The sequence below is a fragment of the Hylobates moloch genome, unplaced genomic scaffold, assembly GCF_009828535.3.
Source record: "Hylobates moloch isolate HMO894 unplaced genomic scaffold, HMol_V3 SCAFFOLD_16, whole genome shotgun sequence".
In the NCBI taxonomy this organism is placed as follows: Eukaryota; Metazoa; Chordata; class Mammalia; order Primates; family Hylobatidae; genus Hylobates; species Hylobates moloch.
In genome coordinates, this window is record NW_026652291.1 from 37,645,367 (window position 1) to 37,672,983 (window position 27,617).

Genomic DNA, 27,617 nt, shown 5'->3' on the forward strand with positions numbered 1-27,617 from the left:
CAGCCTTCCGAGTAACTGGGATTACAGGCACGTGCCACCACGCCCGGCTAATTTTTGTATATTTAATAGAGACTGGGTTTCACCATGTTGGTCAGGCTGATCTCGAACTCTTGACGTCATGATCCGCCTGCCTCAGCCTCCCAAAGTGCTGGGATTACAGGCGTGAGCGACCATGCCCAGCCGCACAAGGTTTTTTTTTTTTTTTTGAGGACTGATGACAAAAACACCCTCTGCTTAGCATGTAGCAAATTCCAGAGTCCCAAAAGGAAAGCAGGTGTTCAGCATAAACCGCATTGTACAAAGAGTTTAGGGCCAGTGAGCCACTGTCATTATTTAGGGAAAGTATATAAGCATAGAAAACTTCTTACCAGTCAAGTCCACAGTGCCAGCCAAGGGCCAACCTTGCAAGCAGATGTTCTAAGGATAGCAGTGTCAAGCCTGCTGTTTACCTCTTTTCTATACACCCCTCCAAATCACCTCTGAGCTGTTGGTTAAAATGTCCTTTAATGTTTACATAGTCCTTCAAAGAAAGTACACAGTGGCTTATACAATGCTGTTTTTGTTCAGTGATCTGCCCTTCCCCTCATCTAATACTTATATCCTAAAATAAAATATTATTCAAGTTCTTAATCACTGAAACAGTTTCAGGTCAATCAATGAGGAATTTTTGTGTGTGTGGGTGCATAGTTGGTATATATATTTATAGAGTATATGAGATTTGTTGGTACAGGCACACAATGCTTAACAATCACATCATGGAAAATTGAGTATCCATCCCCTCAAGCATTTATCCTTTGTGTTACAAACAAGCTAGTTAGACTCTTTTAGTTATTGTTAAATGTGCAATTGAATTATTATTCACTGTAGCCCCCATGTTATGCTATTAAATACTAGGCCTTATTCATTGTTTCTAACTTTCTTTTTTTCTGAGACAGAGTCTCACTCTGTCACCCAGGCTGGAGTACAGTGGCACCATCTCGGCTCACTGCAGCCTTTGCCTCCTGGGTTCAGGTGATTCTCCTGTCTCAGCCCTCCCCCACAACCCCTCAGTAGCTAGAATGACAGGTGTGTGCCACCACGCCCAACTAATTTTTGTATCTTTAGTAGAGAAGGGGTTTCACCATCCACCCACCTTGGCCTCCCAAAGTGCTGGGATTACAAGTGCAGGGATTACAAGTGTGAGCCACCATACCCGGCCTCTAACTATTTTTTATACTCATTAACCATCTCCATCTTCCCCCACCCCTTACTACCTTCACAGCCTCTGGTAACCATCCTTCTATTCTCTATCTCCATGAATTCAGTTATTTTGATTTTTGGATCCCACACATAAGTGAGAACATGTGGTGTTTGTCTTTCTGTGCCTGGCTTATTTGACTTAACACAATGATCTTCAGTTCTATCCAAGTTGTTGCTAATGATTGGATCTGATTCTTTTCTATGACTGAATAGTAGTCCATTGTGTATATGTACCACATTTTCTTTATCCATTGATCTGCTGATGGACACTGAGGTTGCTTCAAAATCTTGGCTATTGTGAACAGTGCTGCAAGAAACATGGGAGTGCAAATCTCTCTTCAATATACTGATTTAGGAATTACTTTAGTGACTACTGTGTTTCCAGATTATCCTGAGCATGTGGGAGTATAGGAGAGATGTAAGGAATAATCTGTGTCCATAAAGTTGTTTATAGTCTAATTGGAGTGTCAAGATACCACTTAAAGCAATTAAAGAAGACATGATCTTCACTCAAGTTGAGTACAACTGAAGGCAGTACCAAGGCAAATCCATTTGGCTTGGGACAACAATTCCATAGGAGTGCCAGAGATTCTGAATCTGCTGATGTTTTTGACAGCTGAGGCATCTTGCCAGAGGCAGTCCTAGAATCTCAGGCATGAAATAAGCCAAGTATACTGTTTGTCACCCAAAATGGCACAGCATATATTTCCTCCTTAATATTGGAGAGGATAAAATTTCACAGGTAAATACAGGACTGAGTGTCAATCTCTGAAAACACTTCAATTTTTTTTTTTTTTTTTTGCATTACCTCTTCCTTCATCTATTTCCAGGTCGACGGATAGACCACGTACTCCTAAATGCTGATGGCATTCGAGGTTTTCCAGTTGTTCTTCAGCAAATCAGTAAAAGTCTCAATTATCTGCTTATGTCAGCCAGTCAAACCAAATCAGGTGAGTTGCTTTTTTCTCTTTTCTTCTCCTGGACTTGGAACATTAGGTCAGCAGCAGACTTTACTTTTTCTTTCTCATTTGCTTTCCACAGAGAGTGTGGAAGAAAAGGGAGGAGGCCCTCCACGGTGCAGCATCACTGAACTGCTTCAGATGTGCTGGCCCAGCCTAACCGAGGACTGTGTTGCCAGCCACACCACCCTCTCCCAGCAGCTAGATCAGGTCCTTCAGTCACTGAGAGACGCACTAGAGCTGCCAGGTATAAGGCTGTCTGCTTGGGAACAAATAAAAGCCAAACTGGGGAGAGGAAACAGCTGAGAGTAATGAAGCACTTTGGAGCAGAGGCTTGGGACTCCAGAACTGGGCTCTATCAGCCCTTTAGTTAGCCAGGGCATGTCTCAATGTCTCGTAATTTAACTTCACCTGTTTTCCCACCTCTCAGTTGAAAGAATGGTGAACACTCCATTAGCTGATACATTTTTCTCATGATGAATGAGAAATATAGCCAGCAGGTGCTCAGTAAATATTGATGAACCCTTCCCCAAAAGATTGCTGTGTTCTTCATAAAGTTGTTCCACCCCAGAGACAAGGATAAAAATAGAACTATACACACCAGAGTAATTTTATACACTCCAGACTCAAAGCTTCTCCTGGCTGAGAATCACTTGTCCAAGTGACTGACTGAGGATTTTATATTTGCCTTGTAAGTGTAGTGCCCAGGCCATCAGATGCCCCAGGCAGTGTAGAGGAGGCGCAGTTCACATATCCAGTCAGAAATTGACCCAAAGCTGGACTCACAGACTGAAGCCTGTGTCCTTTCTCCTGCCATCCTCCTCTCAGAGCCCAGGACTCCTCCACTCTCTTCCCTTGTGGAGCAAGCAGCCCAGAAAGCGCCCGAGGCAGAGGCCCACCCTGTGCAGATCCAGACTCAGCTCCTCCAGAAGAACCTGGGCAAACAGACCCCATCAGGCAGCAGGCAGATGGACTACTTGGGCACCTTCTTCAGTTACTGCAGTACCCTTGCTGCAGTGCTCCTTCAAAGTTTGAGCTCTGAGCCTGGTAGGTAGCAAGAAAGAGGCAATAGATTCATGTCAGACCTGCAAGTGTTCAGGGCAAGGAAGAGAAAAGATGCACGATTAAAAGGCTCTGAATACAGCAGTAGCCAAGAACACTAGATTTGTAAGGTCGTCCTCTCTTATTCATCTCTGGCTATTTTATTCATCTTTGTGCTAGTATAGCTGTATAGCACATGGGAGTACTCAATTAATTTTCTTGGAATTAGCGACTCAAAAATATCTCCATCAGACCTGTGGTCCATTGTGGATTTGAGGACCCAGCAGAGGAATCAAGTCTCTGATATGAGTACCAGATTCTTAAGTCCACAGAGTGAGTACTACATGCACTTCAGTCGGGTTGAAGAGAGCAGGAGTTGGCTGTCCGTGGCTAGACCTGCCCACTGAAGTTCGTCTGGGGTTGGAAGTCTTTAGAGCAGTGGTAAGATATAGATAAAACTTGTGGTCAGGTTCATGTTCAGAATACCCTTTACCTAGAATGAATTAACAGAAGGCTCTCAATATTGTCTTCGTCTTGACACTGTACTTTTCTCTCAATTCTGGGAAACAGGGCTCTGAACTCTTGCAGTCAGTGGTGCAAACAAAGATCATGTTCTTTACCTTTGCAGATCATGTGGAGGTCAAGGTAGGAAATCCCTTTGTTCTGCTGCAACAGAGCTCTTCCCAACTGGTGTCACATCTCCTGTTTGAGAGACAAGTTCCCCCAGAGAGGTAGGAGCCACCTCCATGCAAGTCAGCCATGGGCCTTCAGATGATTTCATCAGTATAGCCAAGGGCTCAGTGCGGTAGTGCTTGGGGTTAGCACGGAGAGTGGGCATTTCTTCCCGACTGAATTTTTTATTCTTATATAACTCTGTGAAAATTTAATGTGCCTTGTTTCCTGCTTTCTCTCTCGATACCTCTAGCACGTATATTGTTAAGTATGAAATCAACGGGTGACTCTGCACTTTATAAATAGGCAAAAATCTAAAAATTCAATAACATGATAGTTGATTAGACTGTAGGAAAACAGCATTCTCAGAGAATGCAAGTGAGACATAAATTTGTATAGCCTCTGTCGGAAGGCAGTTTGTCAGTATTTATTAAAATTGCAAATGCATATGCCCTTTGATTTAGCAAACCATTTTGGATAATTTATCCTATGGCTTTATTATACGTAAGTGATTTATGTGCAAAATCATTTCATTGCAATCTTGTATACAGTACCAATAGATCAGAAAATTCATTGTCCACTAACAGGAGCCTAGTTATGGTTCATCTATATAATGGAATACTATGTAACTGCAAAAACTAAAGAGGGTCCTCTCTGTAGAGGGATATGGATAGATCTCGCAGAAGTGTTCAGTGAAAACACAAAGGGCAGAGCAATATGTCTAATAGGCTACCTTTTGTGTTTTAAAAAAAGAGTATGACGATTAGGAACTTTTATTTACATTCGCTCATGTAAGCATAAAGAAATTGTAAGACTGGGTAATGGTGCCTGTGTATTCAGGCCTTGTATGCTTTCTGCTTCTCTCCTTCCAGACTGGCAGCCCTTCTGGCCCAAGAGAATCTCAGTCTAAGTGTGCCGCAGGTCATCGTCAGCTGCTGCTGTGAGCGCCTTGCTCTTTGCTCATCCCGGCAAAGCCAGCAGACCTCCTCCCTCCTGACTCGCCTGGGTACTCTGGCCCAGCTACATGCCTCCCACTGCCTGGATGACCTCCCACTTTCTACACCAAGCTCCCCGAGGCCAACTGAGAACCCCACATTGGAAAGAAAGCCCTACTCCTCCCCAGGGGACTCATCACTCCCAGCCCTCACCTCCTCTGCCTTGGCCTTTCTTAAGTCACGCTCAAAGCTCCTAGCTACGGTGGCCTGCCTGGGGGCTTCCCCAAGGTTAAAGGTCAGCAAGCCCAGCTTGTCATGGAAGGAACTTCGTGGCCGCAGGGAGGTGCCTCTGGCTGCAGAGCAGGTAGCCCGGGAGTGTGAGCACCTTCTGGAACAATTCCCTCTGTTTGAGGCCTTCCTCCTGGCTGCCTGGGAGCCCCTGCGAGGGTCCTTGCAGCAGGGGCAGAGTCTGGCAGTGAATCTCTGTGGTTGGGCCAGTCTTTCTACCGTTCTCCTGGGCCTACATTCTCCCATTGCCCTAGATGTACTGAGTGAGGCTTTTGAGGAATCCTTGGTGGCCAGAGATTGGTCCCGGGCCCTTCAGCTCACGGAAGTGTACGGGCGAGATGTGGACGATTTGAGCAGCATAAAGGATGCAGTCCTGAGCTGTGCTGTGGCATGTGGTGAGCAGAATGCTATGCCTCCCTTTTTCACTCGTGGTAATATTTGGTATTCACTGGGTATATTATCACATTTAATCCTCACGGTAACTCTAGAGAGAAGCCCCACTATAATCTCATGTTATTAAGAGGAGACCAGGTCTCAGAGGGGTTAGGAAACTTACCCAGGGTGGTAAGTGGTAGAGTAGAGCTTAGAACCCAAGTCCATCTGACTTTAAACAGCCACTCATAACCAGTATTCTCAATACTGTGTATCACAATTCTTGTGAAATCCTACAGAGTACAAATGTTTGGGTCCCTTCCCCAGAGGCCCAGGATGGAACTCAGGCAAGTGTTTACTTTAAAATAGGGATCAGCACATTTTTTCTATAAAGGACTTTGTAAGCCACAGTCTCGCTCATAACTACCCAGCCCCTCCAGTACAGCATGAAAGCAGCCAGAGTCAATATATAAAGAAATGAGCATGGCTATAGTCTAATAAAACTTTATTATAAAAGCAGATTGTGGGTCTGTTTGATGACCACTGCTTTGAAAGCTCCCCGGGAAATTTTGACGTGTAACCAGAGTGGAAAGCCAATGAGCTGCAACACTACTAGGATTTCCTAGCAGTGTTGCAGCAAGAGCTGGGTGTGATGTAGGGAATGACTTTTGGGTAGGAGGCTTGGTTCCCTTTGGAAAGGAGAAAATCCATCCTTGAAAAGGTGGAGAAATCCACTGACTGGCTGTGTGGTCTTAATTGCTTGGAGTCTGTTTTTTGTATCTCCAAGATCAGATCTGTGAAATGGGTGTGGAAGAGAGAGATCTAAGTCAGGGAGTGAAACTAGTCTACCTGGAATAACTTTCAAGTGGTTATGTATGGCACAGGGTGGAAATTACAGGGAAAAGGAAAGTTTCACTGACAAGGTGAGTCTGAAACAGTCCTATATGTTCAGCATGCCAAAACATGGAGAGCTTCATCTCCTCTGTCCTTCCTTCATTCCTTCCTTCCTTTCTCTTTCCCTCTCTTCCTTCTGAAAGTCTCATGACTATTACCAGGTTTACCTAAACATAAACATAGGGTAGAGATACAGCATTTTCCTTGTCATGTAATGGTTCCAAGTGTAAAAACTAGTTAAGATCACATGCATCTTAAGGATCCTCCAAGCTCCTCTTTTACAAAATTGAAGAAAGCCCTTTCTCAAGAAGTAACCTGAACCCTTGAACTCTTCTGGTCCCATGCTTGCTGCCTCTGAGCATCTTCTTTGTCTTATAGACAAAGAAGGTTGGCAATACCTGTTTCCCGTGAAGGATGCATCTCTGAGAAGTCGGCTGGCCCTACAGTTTGTGGACAGGTGGCCCCTGGAGTCATGCCTGGAAATTCTGGCCTACTGCATTTCAGACACAGCTGTCCAAGAAGGACTAAAGTGTGAGCTACAGAGGAAGCTGGCAGAGCTGCAGGTGTATCAGAAGGTATGGGCCCTCACATCAAGAGAAAGGAAACAGGCTTCTCACTCTATGATCAACCCCAACCTATTCTCATATGATGGGGGACTTTAAGAAACAGAAAATATAGGTCGGGGTTTTGCTTTGCATCTGGCTTCAGTTCTTAGGTGAACAGCAGGAAGGCCTCCTAGCTGGTTCCTGTGTTACTTATTCCTATAATTTTAAATACATTTGCATGAAGTGAGGGTAAAAATAACAAAATTAACATTGGAATGGTGTATTACAGTCCAAAAAGGCTTTTTCACATGTCTTTTTGAGCTTTGTATATGTTTTTGTATATTATGTCTTCTATAAAGTTTGTTTTAAATTTCAGCAAAATTTCAAGAGCTATTTTGAAAAGATGCACGAAGGTGACAATTTCAAAAGTAAAAGATTCTTGTGGGGTATTTGTTATGTTCAAGCTCAAGAGGCTTAGGGAGACAAATTTAGGAAGCATGGCTACATAACAGTATAAAATAGACGCTAATTTTCCAACATATCCTTAGAGCAGACAGAGTCCAGGAACCCTACCAGGGGCAGTGAAAATGGCAGGTGAAAAAAGATTTCTTTTTATTCTTCCTTGGCAGTTTTCATGCAGAGCTAAAATGTTGTATGAAAGGTGATCCCACAGAGCATTCAAGCCAGAAGAATATCTTGGGTGGAGTTTGGGGTAGAGGAGCATGGGACAGGTGACCCCAGAACAATCTGGGAAGCATGAGAGCACTGTCTTCACTAGTGAAAGGCCGCAGTCCTGGCCTCCATATTCAGCCTTCACTCCCTGCTTGTTCTTCCTGGATAGGTTCGCTCTGCTCTCTAAATAATCTTTGCCCAATTTGCTCTCTTTTCTGGCAAGTTCTGACAGCCTGACTTTGGGGCAGAGATCTAGGGATGGCCCATCTGTGGGCATGCCCAGTGACTTGTTCATGGAGGGAGAAGCTGCAGTGTGGTTTGATGGATTTTCCTGTCTTTCCTTAGATTCTGGGTTTGCAGTCTCCCCCAGTGTGGTGTGACTGGCAGACCTTGAGGAGCTGTTGTGTTGAGGACCCATCAACTGTCATGAACATGATTCTAGAAGCACAGGTACCATTTTCCTGGGTGGTGTTCCCCTTCATCCTCTTTTCAGAGTTGCAACCCCTTAGCTGGCTGTATAAGCCCCTTTCTGCATATCAATGTTCACTTTTTTGAAAAATAATTATACCACATTCTGGCCGAGGCAGGCGGATCACAAGGTCAGGAGATTGAGACCACGGTGAAACCCCATCTCTACTAAAAATACAAAAAATTAGCTGGGCGTGGTGGGCGGCGCCTGTAGTCCCAGCTACTCCAGAGGCTGAGGCAGGAGAATGGCATGAACCCGGGAGGCGGAGCTTGCAGTGAGCCGAGATGGCGCCACTGCACTCCAGCCTGGGCGACAGAGCGAGACTCCGTCTCAAAAAATAAAATAAAATAACTACACCACATTCTTTTTTATTGCGAAATTTGCCAAAATCAAGGTAAGTATAGAGAATAATACAATTGACTCTTTTGTATTATCACCCTATGTTCATACCTGAGATTTTCTACATTGCGTACATTAGGTACAGAATGTGTTTCTCGAAGTGAAATTGCTGGGTCATCGGTCACGAGCGTCCTCACCTTTGCTAGAATATTACCAACTCACCCTTCAAAACACTCACCCCAGTTACACTCCCACTCGCAGTTCTCGTTATTCCATAACCATGTCACCTTTTTATTTATCTTTATTTTTATTTTTTATTTTTTATTTATTTATTTATTATTATTTTTTTTTGAGATGGAGTCTTGCTCTGTCGCCCAGGCTGGAGTGCAGTGCCGCGATCTCGGCTCACTGCAAGCTCCGCCTCCCGGGTTCACGCCATTCTCCTGCCTCAGCCTCTCCGAGTAGCTGGGACTACAGGCGCCCGCCACCACGCCCGGCTAATTTTTTGTATTTTTAGTAGAGACGGGGTTTCACCGTGGTCTCAATCTCCTGACCTCGTGATCCGCCCGCCTCGGCCTCCCAAAGTGCTGGGATTACAAGCGTGAGCCACCGTGCCCAGCCATTTTTATTATTATTTTTGAGACGGAGTCTTGCTCTTTCACCCAGCCTGGAGTGCAGCGGCACAATCTTGGCTCACTGTAACCTCTGCCTCCTGGATTCAGACGATTCTCCTGCCTCAGGCTCCCAAGTAGCTTGGATTACAGGCACCCACCACCACGCCCAGCTAATTTTTTTGTATTTTTAATAGAGACAGGGTTTTGCCATGTTGGCCAGGCTGGTTTTGAACTCCTGACCTCAAGTGATCCACCCACCTTGGCCTCCCAAGGTGCTGGGATTACAGGCATGAGCTACCGCTCCCGGCCCTTTGTTACCTTTTTATATTGTCCAACTTTTCACTGTTTGCAATGAGATGGTATTTCATTGTTGTTTTAATTTACATGATTACTAATAAATTTGAATATCTGTTCATGTGTTTATTAGACTTCTGAGTGCTAAGTAGGATTTTGTCTACCTTTTAAGAAGCTGACTGTATATGCTCATTCAAATGTTTGTTCATTCAGGAAGTACTTATTGCATGCCTATTATTTTCCAATCACTGTGGTAGATGGTGGTGAAACAAAAATTATTAAGCTGTCCTTGCCCTGGAGTGGCTCACATTTTGGAGAGAGGGTGATGTAAGATGCATCCCTAGGTGACTGCAACATAATATACAAATGACAGAAGTAAGCTCAGATTGTGGGAGCACAGGCAGGGCACCTAACATAGCCTGAGAAACAAGGAAGCATCCTGAAGAAGGCAGTCCTAGGCAGGGTTGTGGGGAGGACATTCCAGACACCACCATGTGGGAATATTTGAACAAAGCCCTAGGAGTTCTATTCTCTCAAACTTCATCCACAGTTCACAAATTGGGGTTGGGGGGTAGTGAGGGGGAACATGGGTAGAATCCAACCACCAACATGTTTATTTGGCCTTTGTAGTATTGGTCTACAGAATTTTTATTTTTTCATGTTGACTTTATTGCGAAAATTTTAAAATACAGAAATTTTATGATTTTAAAAAGGTTTTGTAACTTAAAAGTCTGACAACATTGGGCCTACCCATTCTTATAGCATGGGTGGCTATGTCCTTTAAACAGTCTTTTCAGTCTTTCCCACTTCCTTAGAATCTCCCCAGGGTTGACACCAAGTGTCTGTTGCCACATGTCATCAGCTTTTTTTTATGGTACTGCTAAGAGGAAAGTGATATGAACAGTAAGCCTGCTTCAATCATTTTCATCATAGTGAAGTTCCCATCAGCACTTATAAACATTCCTGGAGCTTTGCAGACTCAAGACTGCAAAGAAGAATCAGGCAGTCATGTAAAGGGGTTGAAGGCATGTGTGTTTCCTTCCAGGAGTATGAACTGTGTGAAGAGTGGGGCTGCCTGTACCCCATTCCAAGAGAACATTTAATCAGCCTTCATCAAAAGCATCTTCTCCACCTTCTAGAAAGAAGAGATCATGACAAGGCTCTGCAAGTAAGCCCCCAGTTCTTTCCACTTTTCTTCTGGGGTGGGACAAGGTTAGTCAAATCAGATGGCTTTATTTTCATGTTGAATCCCACACAATCTCAGCTATGCCTCTTCAAATCTTTCAGGAGCTGGTTATAGTCATCTTGAGCAGAAGGGGCCTAGCCTTGCATTAGGTGCCAGATGGGGCAGCTGGGTCCAGAATTCTGCTGAATTCTGGTCCTGTCAAAGCCATGGCGTTTGGGAAACTACAGAGGTAGCTAAAAAAAAAAAAAAAATGAGGCTGGGCGCGGTGGCTCACGCCTGTAATCCAGCACTTTGAGAGGCCAAGGCGGGCGGATCACGAGGTCAGGAGATCAAGACCATCCTGGCTAACACAGTGAAACCCTGTCTCTACTAAAAATACAAAAAATTAGCCGGGCGAGGTGGCAGGCGCCTGTACTCCCAGCTACTCGGGAGGCTGAGGCAGGAGAATGGTGTGAACCCCAGGGGGCGGAGCCTGCAGTGAGCCGAGATCGCACCACTGCACTCCAGCCTGGGCAACAGCGAGACTCTGTCTCAAAAAAAAAAAAAAAATGAGTATAGAGAAAGGGTTAGTCCAAAATGAGTAAACCTAAATATTCTATTCTCAAACAAAACAAAGCTGGTCTAAGAGCTCTTCTGCAGGCCTCACCTTCCTCCTCTACTCTTTGACAATAGCTTCTGCGAAGAATCCCTGACCCCACCATGTGCCTTGAAGTGACAGAGCAATCCCTCGACCAGCACACTAGCTTGGCCACTTCTCACTTCTTGGCCAACTACCTCACCACCCACTTCTATGGACAACTGACTGCTGTCCGACACCGTGAAATCCAGGCGCTGTATGTGGGATCCAAGGTAAGGAGGAAAAGGAGGTGTTGGGAAGGCATACCTGAGGGAGAGGCTGCGAGCCTAGCTCTTCTTCCGAACTTGCCTTTTCAATGGCTCTTTTGCCAGGCACCTGCCATCCCTGGCCTGTGCTGTATGAAATCTTTACCCTAGTAGCCCACTGTATCCTAGCTGAGTCTCCTAGGACTTGTCATTCTCTTCCTGTCCTGCCTCCATAGTGAATTCTACCTGGTCCTCTTAAGTTGCCTTTATGGTTTCCATGGCATCTGCTATACCAATGCTTCTCAGTTCTGACAATATATTAGAATCACCTGGACTTAAAAAAAAAAATACCAGGTTATTCACCTCTACCCCAGATCAAGTAAAACTGGTCTTGGGATAGGGACTGGACATCTTCCAAAGGGCTTCTGATGTGAGGATTTAAAACAACTGCTTGATAAACTTGTCTGTGGTAGTGGAAGAGGGTTAGTTGTCTACGTAATTAGATGAGGTAAGTTCTTATCTTTGATGTATAACCTTGGAGACATTAATAGAAGAAACCGCCAGCTAGAAAAAGTAATCCAGTGAAGCAGAGTTTGAAGAGAGTTAGGGCCCTCTGGCATTCTTCTAATTATTCTGCCTGGCAGTCCTATATACTACCCCACAAATAGAACGAGTGCTAGAAGAGCCATAAATATAACCACTGACCCACTTACTAAGAGTTAAACTACATAACATGTTCCTTAAGAAGATACACCCAATGCGCTGTAGCTGAGTAGGGGAACCCTTGAAAACTGACAGTGAACAGGGTCAGTGAACATATTTCAAGCCTAGTGATTGTGACTTCTAAGGAGAACTTAGATTCATCGTTTACCTGTAGGAGATAGGAGGTGCCAGGTTTCATTAGACCACTGACACCATCTTGTATTTCTCATTCTGAGTAAAGCCTCAAATAAACAGAATGGTGGCATTAAGGGTCAGGGAGATCTCAATCATACCTGGAGGGTCCAGGCCAGGGGTGAGCAGGCTACCACCTGTGGGCCAAATACAGTCCCCAGCCTGCGTTTGTAAAGCAAGTGTTATTGGAACACACGTGCAACTATCATTTTACCTATGGCTGCTTTCAAGGTACATGCGCAGAGCTGAATGTTTGAGACAGACATTATGGACCATGAAGCCTAAAATACTTACTCTCTGATCCTTTATAGAAAAAGTTTACTAACCCCTCATCTGGTGAAGGTACTTGGAGTACTTCTCAATTACCGTCTGCAGAATTCAGTGGGGAACTCAGCCTTCCTAAAAGACTGCGAGTCTGTTTCAGTAGCTGGCTATGCGCCTTTTGTTCTCATGTACCCTTCCCCTTCCCAGTGAGAATCTTGAGTTTTTTCTGAAATTTGTGTACTATTTTCTTTACTCTATGGATCTACCCCACAAACAGATTCTGCTGACCCTGCCTGAGCAGCACCGGGCCAGCTATTCCCACTTGTCCTCTAACCCCCTGCTCATGCTGGAGCAGCTGCTTATGAACATGAAGGTGGACTGGGCCACTGTGGCTGTGCAGACTCTGCAGCAGCTGCTGGTTGGACAGGAGATTGGCTTCACTATGGACGAGGTGGACTCACTGCTTTCCAGATATGCAGAGAAAGCCCTGGACTTTCCATACCCTCAGAGGGAGAAACGATCAGGTAACTGCTGGCATCCTAGAAGGGGATTCTACATGGAGGAAGAAATGCCATGCTGCGTTCTTAGTTTTAATTTGCTCCCCTTTTAATATTTTGGGTTGATCTAGAGTGAATGAATACACTTCAGGAGAGCCATCTCTTTATTATGTAGGAGAGATCTTGGTCTTGGAGGAAGTAGAATAGTGACCAGAATTAAAAGGTGGTAGATAACCACTGCATGCATAATAACATAAAGGTTTGGAAAGCAAAATATGCTGGAAATGGTCTCTGTCTGGCCTTGAGATAGCGGGCTCTTCATTGCCATCATTTGGTATTGAGAGTATGCCTTATTCCCAGGATCACATCAAATATCACTTGTATGTGAGCTGACTCAGCCTCTTCTACATTGAAGAAACTGAAATGAGTACGGACTGATGTTCCCAGCCAGCTCTTTTTTCGCACTCCCTACCCTCCAGGGGCATCATTTCAACGTCTTCCACTTTCCTCTGGGCACTTTTTTTATTTATTTTGTAGAATCCTAGTGTCCATTTCATTATCTTACCTGCCTAAATTGTGGTTTGTTTTTCGAGGCGTTTAAGAAACATGTGTGCTATGGGCTTAGAGGTACCTCCTCCCTTCTCTTAATACCGAGTAGAGACATGGAATGACAATCAGAGAAGCCAACAGAGCTTTGTTCTAAATGCCTAGGGTGGTGAATCAAGATACATATGGTAGAACCATATTTTGTGAGCATTTTCCCTCTCTACAGATTCTGTGATTCACCTCCAAGAAACTGTCCACCAGGCTGCAGATCCCGAGACCCTCCCTAGATCACCATCAGCAGAGTTCTCTCCTGCTGCTCCTCCTGGTAAGAACTGGCTCTGATTATTCACTAAAATTTTTCAGTTTAGTCTTGCTTTATTCTGTCCTTCAGAATTTTTTTTTTTTTGCTTCTTTTTTTCACTGCCAGTTACAACATTATTAATTATTTATCTTGGTTCATTCCAGATTTATATATATCTCAAAAGATTCAACATACAGTCAACTATTGTTATTTGTGGCAGTATGTCTATAAAGTCTCCACACTGAACTAGCAAATCCAGAACTCTTGTTCCTAAGGGAAATATGTACATGTATCTCACATAGATGGTAATCTTAAATCCTAAAAACAACTCATCCTAGACGATTCTATTCTATTTCCTTTTTTCTGCAAGGGAGGTTCAGAAGTATTAAGTGACTTGCCTGAGGCCACCCCCACTAACAGGTCCCAGAATTGGGATTCAAATCCCATTCAACTAGCCCCAGCACTGAGCTTCTGGCACTACCCCGCACTGTCCACTACCACCTCCATCTTCTGGTCACTGTTTTTTTTTTGAGACGAAGTCTTGCTCTGTCGCTCAGGGTGGAGTGCAGTGGCACGATCACGGCTCACTGCAACCTCCACCTCCTGGATTCAAGCAATTCTCCTGCCTCAGCCTCCCGAGTAGCTGGGATTAAAGGCGTGTGCCACCACACCCAGCTAATTTTTGTGTTTTTAGTAGAGATAGGGTTTCACCATGTTGGCCAAACTGGTCTCGAACCGCATGTGATCCACCTGCCTTGGCCTCCCAAAGTGCTGGGATTATAGGCATGAGCCACCACACCCAGCCAGGTCACTGTTGTATAGAGGTTGAAACAACCTCAGCTGGGAATCTGTGTGTTGAGTATTGGGTGACTCAAAACTTTCATGACCGCATGTGTTTGCAAATGACCACAAAAGCAAGATGAATATAGTTTTTGAGGTTACAAATGTTAATAAGCAACTTCACAAATATGCAATCTGGTATTAATGAGGATTGACTATACTTAGCCCTCAAGTTCATACTGTCACACACAAAGCACAAGCACCTTGAAGCCCTCAGCCATGTCTTGGTCACCCTTTTCACCACCCCTCCAGTCCCCTGGTCTCCAGCCCCCACACGATGGCCTACTCTCAAAAGAAGCTCAGCCAAGTGTTTTGTTTTGCCAAATGGTCAAAAGAGCAGGATTCTAAGGTCTCTTCTGAGTGCTACTAAGAGTCACTATGTTTTACAGCTCTCTTTTTCTGTGACCAGCCAATGTTGCTCTGCTAAATGATAAGAAATCTCTTTACATATCATACAGCAGACTGTGGCATTTTCTGGCCATACTTTGAGAATTAGCCATGCTTCATGGTAACCAGCTGAGCTGAGGGGAGGGCTCAGCCTTGCTTCATGCATCTGTGTAAATGGCAGCCTGAGCAGCTTTGGTGTGTATGTGTGTCTGTGTGTGTGTGTAAGCCTTTTTTGTTTTTGGAGACAGGATCTCACTCTGTTGCCCAGGCTAGAGTGCAGTGGTGCCATCAGAGCTCACTGCAGGTCAATTCCTCCTGCCCCAGCTTCCCAAGTAGCTAGGACTACAGGCACACACCACCACTGCCTGGTTAATTATTTTATTTTTTGTAGAGACAGGATCTTGCTTTGTTGCCTAGGCTGGTCTCGAACTCTTGAACTCAAATGATCCTCCCCCCTTGGCCTCCCAAAGTGCTGGGATTACAGGCATAATCTGCACCTAGCCTATATGAGCTTTTTATTATGGAAAATTTGCAAATCCCAGATATCATATCATTTCATTTATAAATATTTCAGTATAAATCTCTGAAAGGTAAGGACTTTCATGAAACAAAGCCATAATACCATTATCACATCTAGAAACAAATTCATAATAATTCCTTATTATTCTCAAATATCAAGTCAGTATTCAAATTTCTCCAGCTGTCTCATCAAGATTTTTTTATAGTTGGTTTTTCCAGACTCAAGATCTAAATAATGTCCATACATGGCATGCCATTTGGTGAAATATCTCTTAAATCTTTTTTTCTTTTTCTTTTTTAAGAGTGTCTCCCTCTGTCATCCAGGCCAGAGTGCAGTAGTATGATCATGGCTCACTATAACCTTGAACTCCTGGGCTCAAGCAATCCTCCCACCTCAGCCTCCCTAGTAGCTGGGACTACATGCACACACCACCATGTCTGGCTAACTTTTGTATTTTTTTCTTTTGTATAGATGGAGTCTTGCTATGTTGCCCAGGCTGGTTTTGAACTCCTGGCCTCAAGTGATTCTCCTGCCTCAGCCTCCCAAAGTGCTGGGATTACTGGCATGAGCCACTGCACCAGCCTTTTAAAGCGCCTTTAATCAATAGTTTCCCTGCGTCTTTTCTTGTTTATCCCCCCACCTCTTTTTTATTTGTGGAGGAGACTAGTCATTTGTCCCCCGGAGCTTCCCACCTGCTAGATTTTGCTGATTGCCTTCCTGTGGCAATCTGCGTCTTTATCCCCAGAATTTCCAGGACACTTGTAGTTAGTTCTAGAAGCTGGACTTGATTCAGGCTTAATATTTTTTAGTAAGTATACTTGATAGCAGGTGGTGTATACATCCATCAGGAGGCACACAATGTTCAGTTGTCTCTCTTTTATGACACAAACAGCCACTGATGATCATTTACTGGATCTGTTCTTTCAATAAGGATTTATAAAATGGTGAAATTCTATCATTCCCTCTTCATCTATAGGCTGGTATATTGATTACCTTTTACTCTGACCTCTGGCTCTGCCTCCCAGGTATCTCCAATGTACATTCCCCTAGTCTAAGGGAAAGGAGTTTCCCACCAACCCAGCCCCCACAGGAATTTGTGCCTCCAGCAACACCACCTGCCAGGCACCAGTGGGTACCGGATGAGACTGAGAGTATCTGCATGGTCTGCTGCAGGGAGCACTTCACCATGGTAAGCAGCATCAGTCTCCACTGTCACCCTCAGGAGAAGGTAAAGGAGAATTCTAGTTCATGAGCCTGAGTTTACAGTCACCGCCTATCCCCGAGAGAATATCGATATTTTCAGAACTGCCAAATCTAAGACTTTGGGTTTATTTTTGACCTCACCAGAATGTATTTTCTGGACTCAGACAGGTAGAAGACACCCTCAAATAGCCGTAAATTCTAAAATCTTTGCCATTGTCATGAGATAATAAAAAAGAGGCAGAAGGAGTCACCAGGTGTCAGTGGATCTTGTTTCCAGCTCCCATGTCTTTGACAGTAAGACTGGTGACCTAGCAGTGGTTATATGCACTGACTCAGTAGACAGAGGGCCTGGGTTCTAATCTTGGCTCTGCCTCTTAATGACAGTGTGACTATACACTATTTTGGTCTCATGTGCCTACTTGTAAACTAAGGATGATATATTCTTAGGCTCATGGAACTGTTAGGATTAAATATGATAATACATGTCACCATACTTAATGCAGTACCTGCCCAGTATGCCACATCAGCTCAATGCTGATGAAAACGATGGTGATGTAATTGCTCTGCGTCTGTTTCCTCATCTATAAAACAGATGTAATATTTCTATTAGAATGAAATGAAGCAGTACTTTAAAGTCACTTTGATGCCCATCCACTGTTGAATGGATTAAGAAAAGTGGTACTACATATACACCATGGAATACTATGCGGCCATAAAAAAGAACAAGATAGTGTCTTTTGCAGGAACGTGGATGGAACCAGAGGTCATTATCCTTAGCAAACTAACACAGGAATGGAAAACCAAATACCACATGTTCTCAATTTTAAGTGGGAGCTAAATACTGAGAACACACGGACAGAAAAAGGGGAACAACAGACACGGAGTGTACTTGAGAGAGAGGAGGGTGCAAGGAGGGAGAATTTCAGGGAAGTTAAACTGCTAGGTACCATGCTTAGTACCCAGGTGACAAAATAGTCTGTACAGTAAACCCCTGAGTCATGAGTTTACCTATATAACAAACTTGCACATGTACCCCTGAACCTAAAATAAAAATGAAGATTTTTTTTTAAAAAAAGATATTAGGAAAGCAAAGTCAGATATTTTCCTTATTTTAAACTTACAAATCTTCAAGGAGGACAATTGGTTGTGGCTTGTTGAGACATATGACAAGCCACTGAAAGGAGTTTTGCATGACAAGCTGCTCTCTAGCTTTGAAACCACCATGTAGAAGGTTTACTTACTTATAGGGTAGATTATAGAAAGAGTTTCTAATCTTTAAATTCTAATAATGACAACAGTTGGCCTTTATTGACTGCCTAGTGTATATGTCCCAGGCATGATACTAAGTGCTTTGCTTAAGTTATCTCTCTTAAATTTTATAATAACCTGATGAGCTTGATAATATTATTACTGTATTACACACATCAGAATATGGATGTATAGAGAAGGTATATAATTTGGAGAAGACTGATAAGAAATTCTGAGTTGACTGATACAAATTAAGAATTTGTGTGTAAAATTAAATTATACCTAAGTGTTTATATTTTTAGTCTTTTTTTTTTTTTTTTTTGAGACAGAGTCTTGCTCTGTCACCCATGCTGAAGTGCAGTGGTGTGATCTCTGCTCACTGCAACCTCTGCTTCCCGGATTCAAGCGATTCTGCTGCCTCAGCCTCCCAAGTAGCTGAGAGTACAGGCTCCCACCACACCTGGCTAATTTTTGTATTTTTAGTAGAGATGGGGTTTCACCATGTTGGTGAGGCTGGTTTCGAACTCCTGACCTCAGGTAATCCGCTCACCTCTGCCTCCCAAACTGCTGGGATTACAGGCGTGAACCACTGCGCCCAGCCTAAAAGTCTTGCTTCATGTTTATCATGTGTTACAAATGGCATCTGCTAAAATAACCTTGGGGAAAACAAATAAATAAAGACATTTTGAAAGGGATACTTTTTAATCATTGTCATCAATACCAGGTAGAAATGTGATCTGCACTGGCTCAGAAAGTGACTTCTTCTCCACTACTTTTTCTTGTTTCTCCACATGTTGCCTCCATACACAAGTAGAACTTGTCAGGAGCTATTGCAAAACTCCATGACTTGGCACCTTTGCCCATCAGCTGACAGATATTTTTAAATGTTTGATTTTTGAGGGCAAGGACTGGTGTGTCCTTTTCCAATAGAGACCCAAGCACTTGGTGTTCTTAATAAGTAAGCCACTGGTAGTTAATACCATGTATAAATGGATTGACAGCAATCTCCCCTTCTTTCCTCCCTCTTTCTTCTCTTCCTGATGGCATTTCTCAGTTTAACAGGCGTCATCATTGTCGCCGCTGTGGTCGGCTAGTGTGCAGCTCCTGCTCCACTAAGAAAATGGTGGTTGAAGGCTGCAGAGAGAACCCTGCTCGTGTGTGTGATCAGTGCTATAGTTACTGCAACAAAGAGTGAGTGTCCTACAGCAGAGCTGTTGCTATTATTGACCACTGCACCCTTCCCCAGGTCCCTACACTCCTAGAAGTCTCATTATGGAGAGCATTTCAAATCCAGAAATGTTTAACATTCACACTGAAATGCCATTAACTCTACACTGAAGTGTTTGTACACTGACCTTGGTCAGAGAAACCACTAAGAGAGAAGGGGTGAGAGGAAGAGGTGTTCAAGGCTCTTACATGATGTTCTCTCTCAAATCAGGACGTTGATTCCTTAGCCCTTCCCCAGACAGAGGTCATTGAGCTTAGTTCACCAACTCACCTATTTTCCAGCCTCTCTTGCTTCAACTGGTCTCAGCTGGACTCAAATGGACATGTTCACACCTGCTGAATGGTTGGGCATCGTTTATATCAACTCTGATCTAGGTAGTCATTCTTGCTTGTAATCCGTAATTAGAAGAGCCTCCATACTTGCCTACACAGAGTTCACCTGGTAACAACTTTCAGAAACTGCTCATACCTCTGGCGAGACAGATCAAGACTTTGTTTGTTGGCTCAGTGTTGCTGAATTGTTTCCACTACTTCTAGTAGCAAAGAAGCATGAACTTAAGACTCCTAGAACATCTAGGAATATGGGCCAAAGCAACCATCCAAAACCAGTTACTTTGAATTCTGCATGTTTTATTTACAAACTTAAATAGATTTTATATTCTCCTCCATAGCATTATTGTGTTTGTCCTGATATGAACATTTTGGGTCATTTACCATAATGATTACTGATCTCATAGGAAGGAAGACATACCATACTTATTCTACAGTTTCCATGACCCTAGCATACCACTGCCTCCCTCCCTCTGGGAGGAATTTCCCACACACCATACTGCTGAGATTTGAAATGGGCAGTTAGTATTGATGGGGGACTCTTTCATTCAACAATTCTACCCTCAAAGAGCCCTCCATTGTACCAGGGAGACACTGTAAGTTGATGCTGTCTACTAAGCTCAAAACAAAGAAATGACTCAGGCATTTATTTAATAATTTTTCTTTCTCTGTTTTCAGTGTACCAGAGGAGCCTTCAGGAAAACCAGAAGGTAAGGCCAAATCCCGTTCTCTGTGACTCTTCATTTGTGTACTTAAGTTGACTCTATCTTCAGCATATCAGCTGTAACTGATATACTTGTCCAACTTATGCACTCCATCCAACTTGTTTGCCAAAGCAAATTCTTGGCATTTGTATCAGCCTGTTTCCTCTGAAGTTCATCATATTAACCTATTACACTGGCCCATTAGCTTCTAGCATTGAGAAAGCCAGCAACCAAATAATTTGGTTAACTTTTAGTAGGTGATTTTATTTTAGTTTTTCTTAAGTTTCCCTTTACCATCCTACCTCCCCATGCTCCCTCCTTACCCCTAGGTAATCCCTGTTAACAGTTTGGCCTGTATCCGTCCACAACAGGTTAGTTTTTAGAGTATCCAGTGGCTCAGCCATCTATTTGAGAAACACGCCCCTTTTAAGGTTTCTTGTGTGAAGCAAGAAGGTTACGTGACAAATACTGTAACACTCACCCCAGGTCTACGCCTGGGGAAGATGGTTTGAGGTGCTTAGTGGGGTGTCCTAAAGCAAACAAAAGGAACCAAGGAGAGAGAAAGGGGCCCTGAGATAGCAGGCAAGTGTCTACCTGCAACTCATGCCAGCTCAGTGGACTGGGTTAGACTGAACTGCCAGCCAGTGAATGACACATGAATGGCATTTCTCTTCTCAGCTCTAGACAGCTCAAAGAGTGAAAGCCCTCCATACTCCTTTGTGGTGAGAGTCCCCAAAGTAGATGAGGTGGAATGGATCTTGGATCTCAAAGAGGAGGAAAATGAGCTGGTGCGGAGTGAATTTTACTATGAGCAGGTAATAGCAATAAAATGCAATGGTCACTTAAGTTTCTTTATGATGTGTAGCAGTATGACAAGAAATACAGAGGTAGGTGAACACACCTGGCCTTTACTTGTTTATAGTGCAATAATATGGGAGCTAAACCAGTAAATCTGTTAAGGCAGAAAATAATGAACATCTTGGGAACTGCACAAGGGGAGACCAGGAAAGGCTTCGTGGAAGAGGTAGCATTTAAGATGAGCTTTGGAAGAATGGTAGGAGTGTGACAAGCAGAAAGCTGGGGGTTGTGAGGAAAGTGGGGATGGGGAAGGACAAAGAGTACAAAATTAAAACGTCTGAGCAAAGACACCGTGTCTAAAATTGCAGGGCATGATTGGAGAAGTGGAAGCTGTTTAATTTGAAGGGACCATAGAGTCAATAGGGTTAATAGAGAGCTCATAAAAGGCTTGAAAAGGATTATTTATGTATAGGGCCTTGCGTTCTGCAGTAAGGATTATCTACTTGATATGTATCAACGGCCTATGAAAGGTTTCCAAGTGTGCTTTAGGAATATTAATTTAGCAGCAGTGTGTCCACGGCTTAAAGCAGAAACTCCTCTAGGGGGTCAGACAAGCGAGCTGACCATTGTTGTCCAAGTCAGCAATAAGGACTTGCACTAGTGGACCAGAAAAAGGAGGGGACCTATGGACATTGTCAAGAAGTAGGTAACAAGGCTGGGCACAGTGGTGCCCACCTGTAATCCCAGCACTTTGAGAGTCTGAGGTGGGTGAATCACTTGAGCCCAGGAGTTTGAGACCAGCTTGGGCAACATGGTGAAATCCCTGTCTCTACGAAAAAAAATACAAAAATTAGCTGGGTGTGGTGGCACAAAGCTGTGGTCCCCACTACTTGGTAGGCTGAGGTGGAAGGATTGCTTGAGCCTGGGAGGCAGAAGTTGCAGTGAGCTGAGATCGCACCACTGCACTCCAGCCTGGGCAACAGAGTGAGACCCTGTTTCAAAAAAATAAAGAAGTAGGTAAGAGGTGGACACAGTGCCCTTCTTCCCAGTAAAATGACATAACTTAAAAGCCAGAGTTTTGGCAGTGCTTCTTAGAACATCTGAAATTTGTTTAGTTCCACTTCTGCTTTCTTGTGGAATCTGGTTCCTTGTTCCAGGGTCTTTCAGCCTTTTGAAAGGGGAAGGGTAATTTCTGCCACTCAGCTACCTTTGGAGAATGCTCTGGCTCCTGGACTCACCGTGTGTTCTCCCTTCTTCCACCCCGGCCAGGCCCCCAGCGCCTCCTTGTGCATTGCCATCCTGAATCTGCACAGGGACAGCATTGCCTGTGGTCACCAGCTGATTGAGCACTGCTGCAGGCTCTCCAAGGGCCTCACCAACCCAGAGGTGGATGCCGGGCTGCTCACGGACATCATGAAGCAGCTGCTGTTCAGCGCCAAGATGATGTTTGTCAAAGCTGGCCAGAGCCAAGACTTGGCTCTTTGTGACAGGTAGAGGGCAATGGGTCTCTATTCTTTTACACAGGAGCAATTTCTAGCCACCTTCTTTTTCTGACGCCACTATGATTTTTTTATCTCACCATCCTCTCTGACAAGACATGCTGAAAGATTTTTCATCTCTGTAATGTTGACGAAATGGTGTTGCCAGATCTTAAGTGTTCTTCCCCATCCTACCTGGCACCCTGTGTCCTTTTCTTTTTCGGAGCAGATCCTCAAAGCAGAGTTTACTCTAGCTATACCAGTCAGAAAGAGAGTAAAGACTTTCGTTAGGTGATTTGTCATTAAAGTCAGTGTAGGGAAGCACCTTTAGTCTCTGTGGGACTTTCTGGCTTTTAAAGAAAATGTGTCCTCCTTGAACGTCCAGTGATTAGCCTTGAACAAAACTCTGTTCCAATCCTGACCAAATTCAAACTGTGAATTCTGGATAATAGATTTTAAAAAGCACTCTGCGAATTGGTCTATTCCTGTGTCCCAGGTAGGAACCAGGATCATAAAGTAGAAGTGTGTATGGAAAAGGTATGATTAGACCTCCCTCAGGTTCCTGTACAACCAGTTTTGACTCCATCCATTAACCTGACAGTGACTCCTAATTCCCTGCTTATCCACTCAGATGTGTGACTCAGATTGTGTGTTCCCAGCACTCAGTCCTAACCAGATTTGGGAGAAGGGAGCATAATTTTCTTTGCAGTATCATTGCCTCCCTCAGACATTTGCTTGGAATACTTGCCTGCAAACTCAGCAGCCAGCATGGAGCACAGCAAATCCCAGCTTCACAACTTCCTAGCTCTGTTAACCCCTCTAGACCTCAGTCTCCTCCTCTATAAAATGGAGTGGTAATACTGATCTCATGGGGCTGTTATGAGGATAAAATGAGATCATCCATGTAAATGGTGAAGAACTAAGCCTGGTATATACTGTGTATTCTGAAAATGTTAGTGATTTTTATTATTTTTAGTAACAAAAACTAGAAGGTTGAGAAAAGCAGGAGGAGGTGAAACAGAAAGTAGAAGTAAAAAGGAACTAATCTGATTCATTTATATCAAGAGGTAATAGATTCTACGTCATTTTTCAAGTTGATAAATGAAGAAACAGATATGTGTTAAATTTTTGAAATAACCATGAAAAGAATAAAAAATCTACCTAATTATGAGAAAAGGATAGAAGGAGGAAAAAAACAGAAACCTTTCCACATACGAAAAGGTGGAAAACAAAGGAAACATGAAAAAAGACTTAAGGCAAAAGTAAAAATATATTCAAATATATCTCAAATATCAGTAATGCAAATGGAAAAGGGAAAAGATATTTAGATTGGGAGGAAAACAAACTTCACATCAAGTCCTGTATTTCCTTTAAAATGTAATACAGATGGAGGAAATATCCATTTTTAGGCTGAGGGCAGCAGAAAGTAAGGAAGTCCTCACTTTAATAGGATTCTCACCCACCCCAAGGTGTCTTGCGCGTCTTTGACAGTTTACAGCAATGGTTTCTATTTAAATAGCCTTTTCTCTGATCCTGCATTCAGACACGCCCACTCTAAGAATCTTTCCCTTTGCACCAATTTGCTGATGGGAGTGGATTCATTGCTCACATGTGTTGCCATGCAAATCACTTACAAACTCTTGGTTTTCAGAGTATTTTTCTAATGTTTTTAACTCATACCCCCTTCTGATAGACAAACAAATAAATACAGGTTTAAAAACAAAACTCAGCTGGGTGCAGTCGTTCTTGACTGTAATTCCAGCTACTCAGGAGGCTGAGGGAAGAGGATCCCAAGGCCAGGAGTTCGAGACCAGCCTGGGCAATGTAGTGAGACCCAGTCTCTAAAAACATAAAAATAAACTCACCACCTACTACAAATGTTTTCATTTCCCAAATATGCAAAAATATTATGAGTGCCGATGCTCTTATACACTATACTTTCCTCTCCCCCATCCCTACATTGTTAAGAATCACTGATGTACAGAATCCCTTTCTAGGTAATTGGTGGATACGTCAGGATCCACAGAGGTTTTTGCTGCAGTTATGAGACAAGATTCAGGAACCTTGAGTGTAGGCTTGTCTCAGCAGCACTAGACAGTATAATCCAGCCCTCTGGGCTTTCTATCCTTATAAGGTTTTTACAAGCATCAGGTGAGATCACAGAAGGCAGCCCTACTAGGCTATAATGAGGGCCCATCCTTAACCCAGGGTGAGGATGTCAAGTCTAGAATAAGAGTGAAGGACCAGGATGCCTCCACCCAGCAGCATCTCCAGGGAATGGTAGTGATGTGGCCTGTGCACTGACCAGGAATACAGGCCATTGATACTGAATCTATGCTCTCTCACTCACGAAGGAGAGTTCAAAAGGACCAAAAAGCAGATGGGTCACTTGTAAGCCCCCAACATACAGTGTAAAGGCCTTATCTCAAATACCCCTGAGCATCCCCATTACAAACATTAATATCTAACATTTATTGAGTGCCAGAAAAGTTCCAGACATTATCCTAAGCCCTTTTACTTGGGTTATTTCATTTTATCCTTAAAACTCCACTGTCACAGTCATGCATTGCTTAACGACAGGAATATGTTCTGAGAAATGCATTGTCAGGTGATTTCATCATTGTGCAAACACCATGGAGTGCACTTGCACAAACCCAGAGGGTATAGCCTTCTACCCACCTAAGTTATGACCTATTGTTCCTAGGCTACAAACCTGTACAACATGTTACTGTACTGAATACTGTAGGCAATTGTAACACTATGGTATTTGTGTATCTAAATATAGAAAAAGTATAGTAAAAATATGATATTATGATCCTATGTGGCCACCATTGTATATGCAGTTCATTGCTAACTGAAACATCATTATGTGGCACATGACTATATCCATTTTACAGATGAGTAAATTAAGGCAGAGAAAGGTTAACTAACTTGCCCCAGGTCATAAAGCTACTAAGTAATAGAGCCAGAACTCAGTGTGACTCCAGGGCTTTCACTCATGGCATCTATGCTATGCAACTCTCAATTCTCATGATCACTTTCACATTGAAAATGGAGTAGGCCTGTAATCCCAGCACTTTGGGAGGCCAAGGTGAGCAGATCACCTGACGTCAGGAGTTCGAGACCAGCCTGGCCAACATGGTGAAACCCTGTCTCTATTAAAAAAATACAAAAACTAGCTGGGCAAGGTGCCAGGCGCCTGTAATCCCAGATACTGGAGAGGCTGAGACAGAAGAATCGTTTGAACCCGGGAGGCGGTGGTTGCAGTGAGCCAAGATCGGACCACTGCACTCCAGCCTGGGTGACAGAGCGAGACTCTGTTTCCAAACAAACAAAAAAAAGTAAATGGAATAGGAAACCTTTAAGCGGCTACTAGTAGGACTCTAGGGAGCCTCATGGCCTTGCCCTTTTCCTCCTTGTAGCTACATCAGCAAGGTAGACGTGCTGAATATTTTAGTTGCTGCTGCCTATCGCCACGTGCCATCTTTGGATCAGATCTTGCAGCCAGCTGCAGTAACCAGGCTAAGGAACCAGCTTTTGGAAGCCGAGTACTACCAACTGGGGGTTGAGGTGAGACAAAGACAAAGCTTACTTCCACCCCACTGTAGCAAGTTGCTTTTGCTTAGCTTTGCAAACAGGTATTGCTGTCTCTCAGTTGTCCTGCCCATGGGGTAGAATTGGGGGCATGACTAGTTTGCCAGCAGAGAAGTAATGGCAGATAGTGGGGATGAGGTGGTTGGCAACTTGGGAATAGAATAGGTCCTTGGGACATTTAAGCCCAGATGTAGCTACCACTCACTAAAAGGGGCAATTTTTCTCCCAGGTCTCCACAAAGACTGGACTTGATACCACCGGGGCGTGGCATGCTTGGGGCATGGCCTGCCTCAAAGCCGGGAACCTCACTGCTGCACGGGAGAAGTTCAGTCGCTGTCTGAAGCCCCCATTTGACCTCAATCAGCTGAATCATGGCTCAAGGCTGGTGCAGGATGTGGTCGAGTACCTAGAGTCCACAGTGAGGCCCATTGTATCCTTGGTAAGAGCCAAGCAGGAAGAGTGCCTGGCTCAGGGAGAGAGGCCCAGGAATAGCAATGACCTGGGAAAAGAATCAGTGGAAATTCAGCTAACACTGTCAGTCCTGGCTCAGCATCGACTAGGTTAAAATTTTTTTTTTCCATCACATATAGTTAGATAAGTAACCATATATGGTTAGATAAGTAAGAGATGCAATTTTTTTTAAAAAAAAGGAAATAATTTTTAAAAAGATAGAAATGACATATGACATATAATCCCATACACAGACTGATTAGTGTTAAGATTCTGGTGAATTTTCTGTTATGTTATTTAATGAAACTGGGGTTGTACCATATCATAATATGTAGAATTGTGTATCCTGCCTGTTCTACCTGTGACACTGCATTGTGAACATTTTTCCATGTTGTTAAATATTCTTTCTTTATTTATTTTTTAATTTTTTATTATACTTTAAGTTCTAGGGTACATGTGTACAACGTGCAGGTTTGTTACATATGTATACATGTGCCACGTTGGTGTGCACATTGTTAAATATTCTTTGCAAGCAATATTTTCAGTGCCTGCTGAGAACTTTTTGAGTTTCATTTTTCTCTCTCGCTCTCCTGTGCTGTCAGCAAGATGATGATTACTTTGCCACCCTGAGGGAACTGGAAGCTACCCTTCGGACACAGAGCCTTTCTCTGGCAGTGATTCCTGAAGGGAAAATCATGAACAACACCTACTACCAGGAATGCCTCTTCTACCTGCACAACTATAGCACCAACCTGGCCATCATCAGCTTCTATGTGAGGCACAGCTGCCTGCGGGAAGCTCTTCTGCACCTTCTCAACAAGGTGGGACATGGACACAGCTCAAAAAGGCAGTGCCTGCCTTACTCCTCTGGCTTGGGCCACTCAGCCTTAAGGGGGACAATAACCCCCGACACTTAACGCTGTGTTGAGCTATGGGGCCATCTCTGGCAGTCAGGTCAAAACAGAGGACTCTGCACAACTGTTATTCAGTGAGTG

General features: G+C 43.7%; 1 protein-coding gene across 2 annotated transcripts in view; it reads left to right on the forward strand.

The window, feature by feature from the left end:
• Nucleotides 1–27,617, forward strand: part of ZFYVE26 (zinc finger FYVE-type containing 26) — a 70,741-nt gene that overhangs the window by 28,339 nt on the left and 14,785 nt on the right. For both annotated transcript variants that reach the window (XM_032179782.2, XM_032179783.2), the window contains exons 17-35: nt 2,070–2,189; nt 2,281–2,445; nt 3,027–3,245; nt 3,868–3,970; nt 4,784–5,529; nt 6,779–6,975; nt 7,963–8,067; nt 10,379–10,501; nt 11,192–11,368; nt 12,777–13,023; nt 13,769–13,867; nt 16,616–16,779; nt 19,096–19,232; nt 20,277–20,308; nt 20,981–21,117; nt 22,370–22,590; nt 26,001–26,148; nt 26,402–26,611; nt 27,225–27,443. In XM_032179782.2, coding sequence (XP_032035673.1) covers nt 2,070–2,189; nt 2,281–2,445; nt 3,027–3,245; nt 3,868–3,970; nt 4,784–5,529; nt 6,779–6,975; nt 7,963–8,067; nt 10,379–10,501; nt 11,192–11,368; nt 12,777–13,023; nt 13,769–13,867; nt 16,616–16,779; nt 19,096–19,232; nt 20,277–20,308; nt 20,981–21,117; nt 22,370–22,590; nt 26,001–26,148; nt 26,402–26,611; nt 27,225–27,443 — 3,569 coding nt within the window. The remainder of the gene's footprint in view (nt 1–2,069; nt 2,190–2,280; nt 2,446–3,026; nt 3,246–3,867; nt 3,971–4,783; nt 5,530–6,778; nt 6,976–7,962; nt 8,068–10,378; nt 10,502–11,191; nt 11,369–12,776; nt 13,024–13,768; nt 13,868–16,615; nt 16,780–19,095; nt 19,233–20,276; nt 20,309–20,980; nt 21,118–22,369; nt 22,591–26,000; nt 26,149–26,401; nt 26,612–27,224; nt 27,444–27,617) is intronic.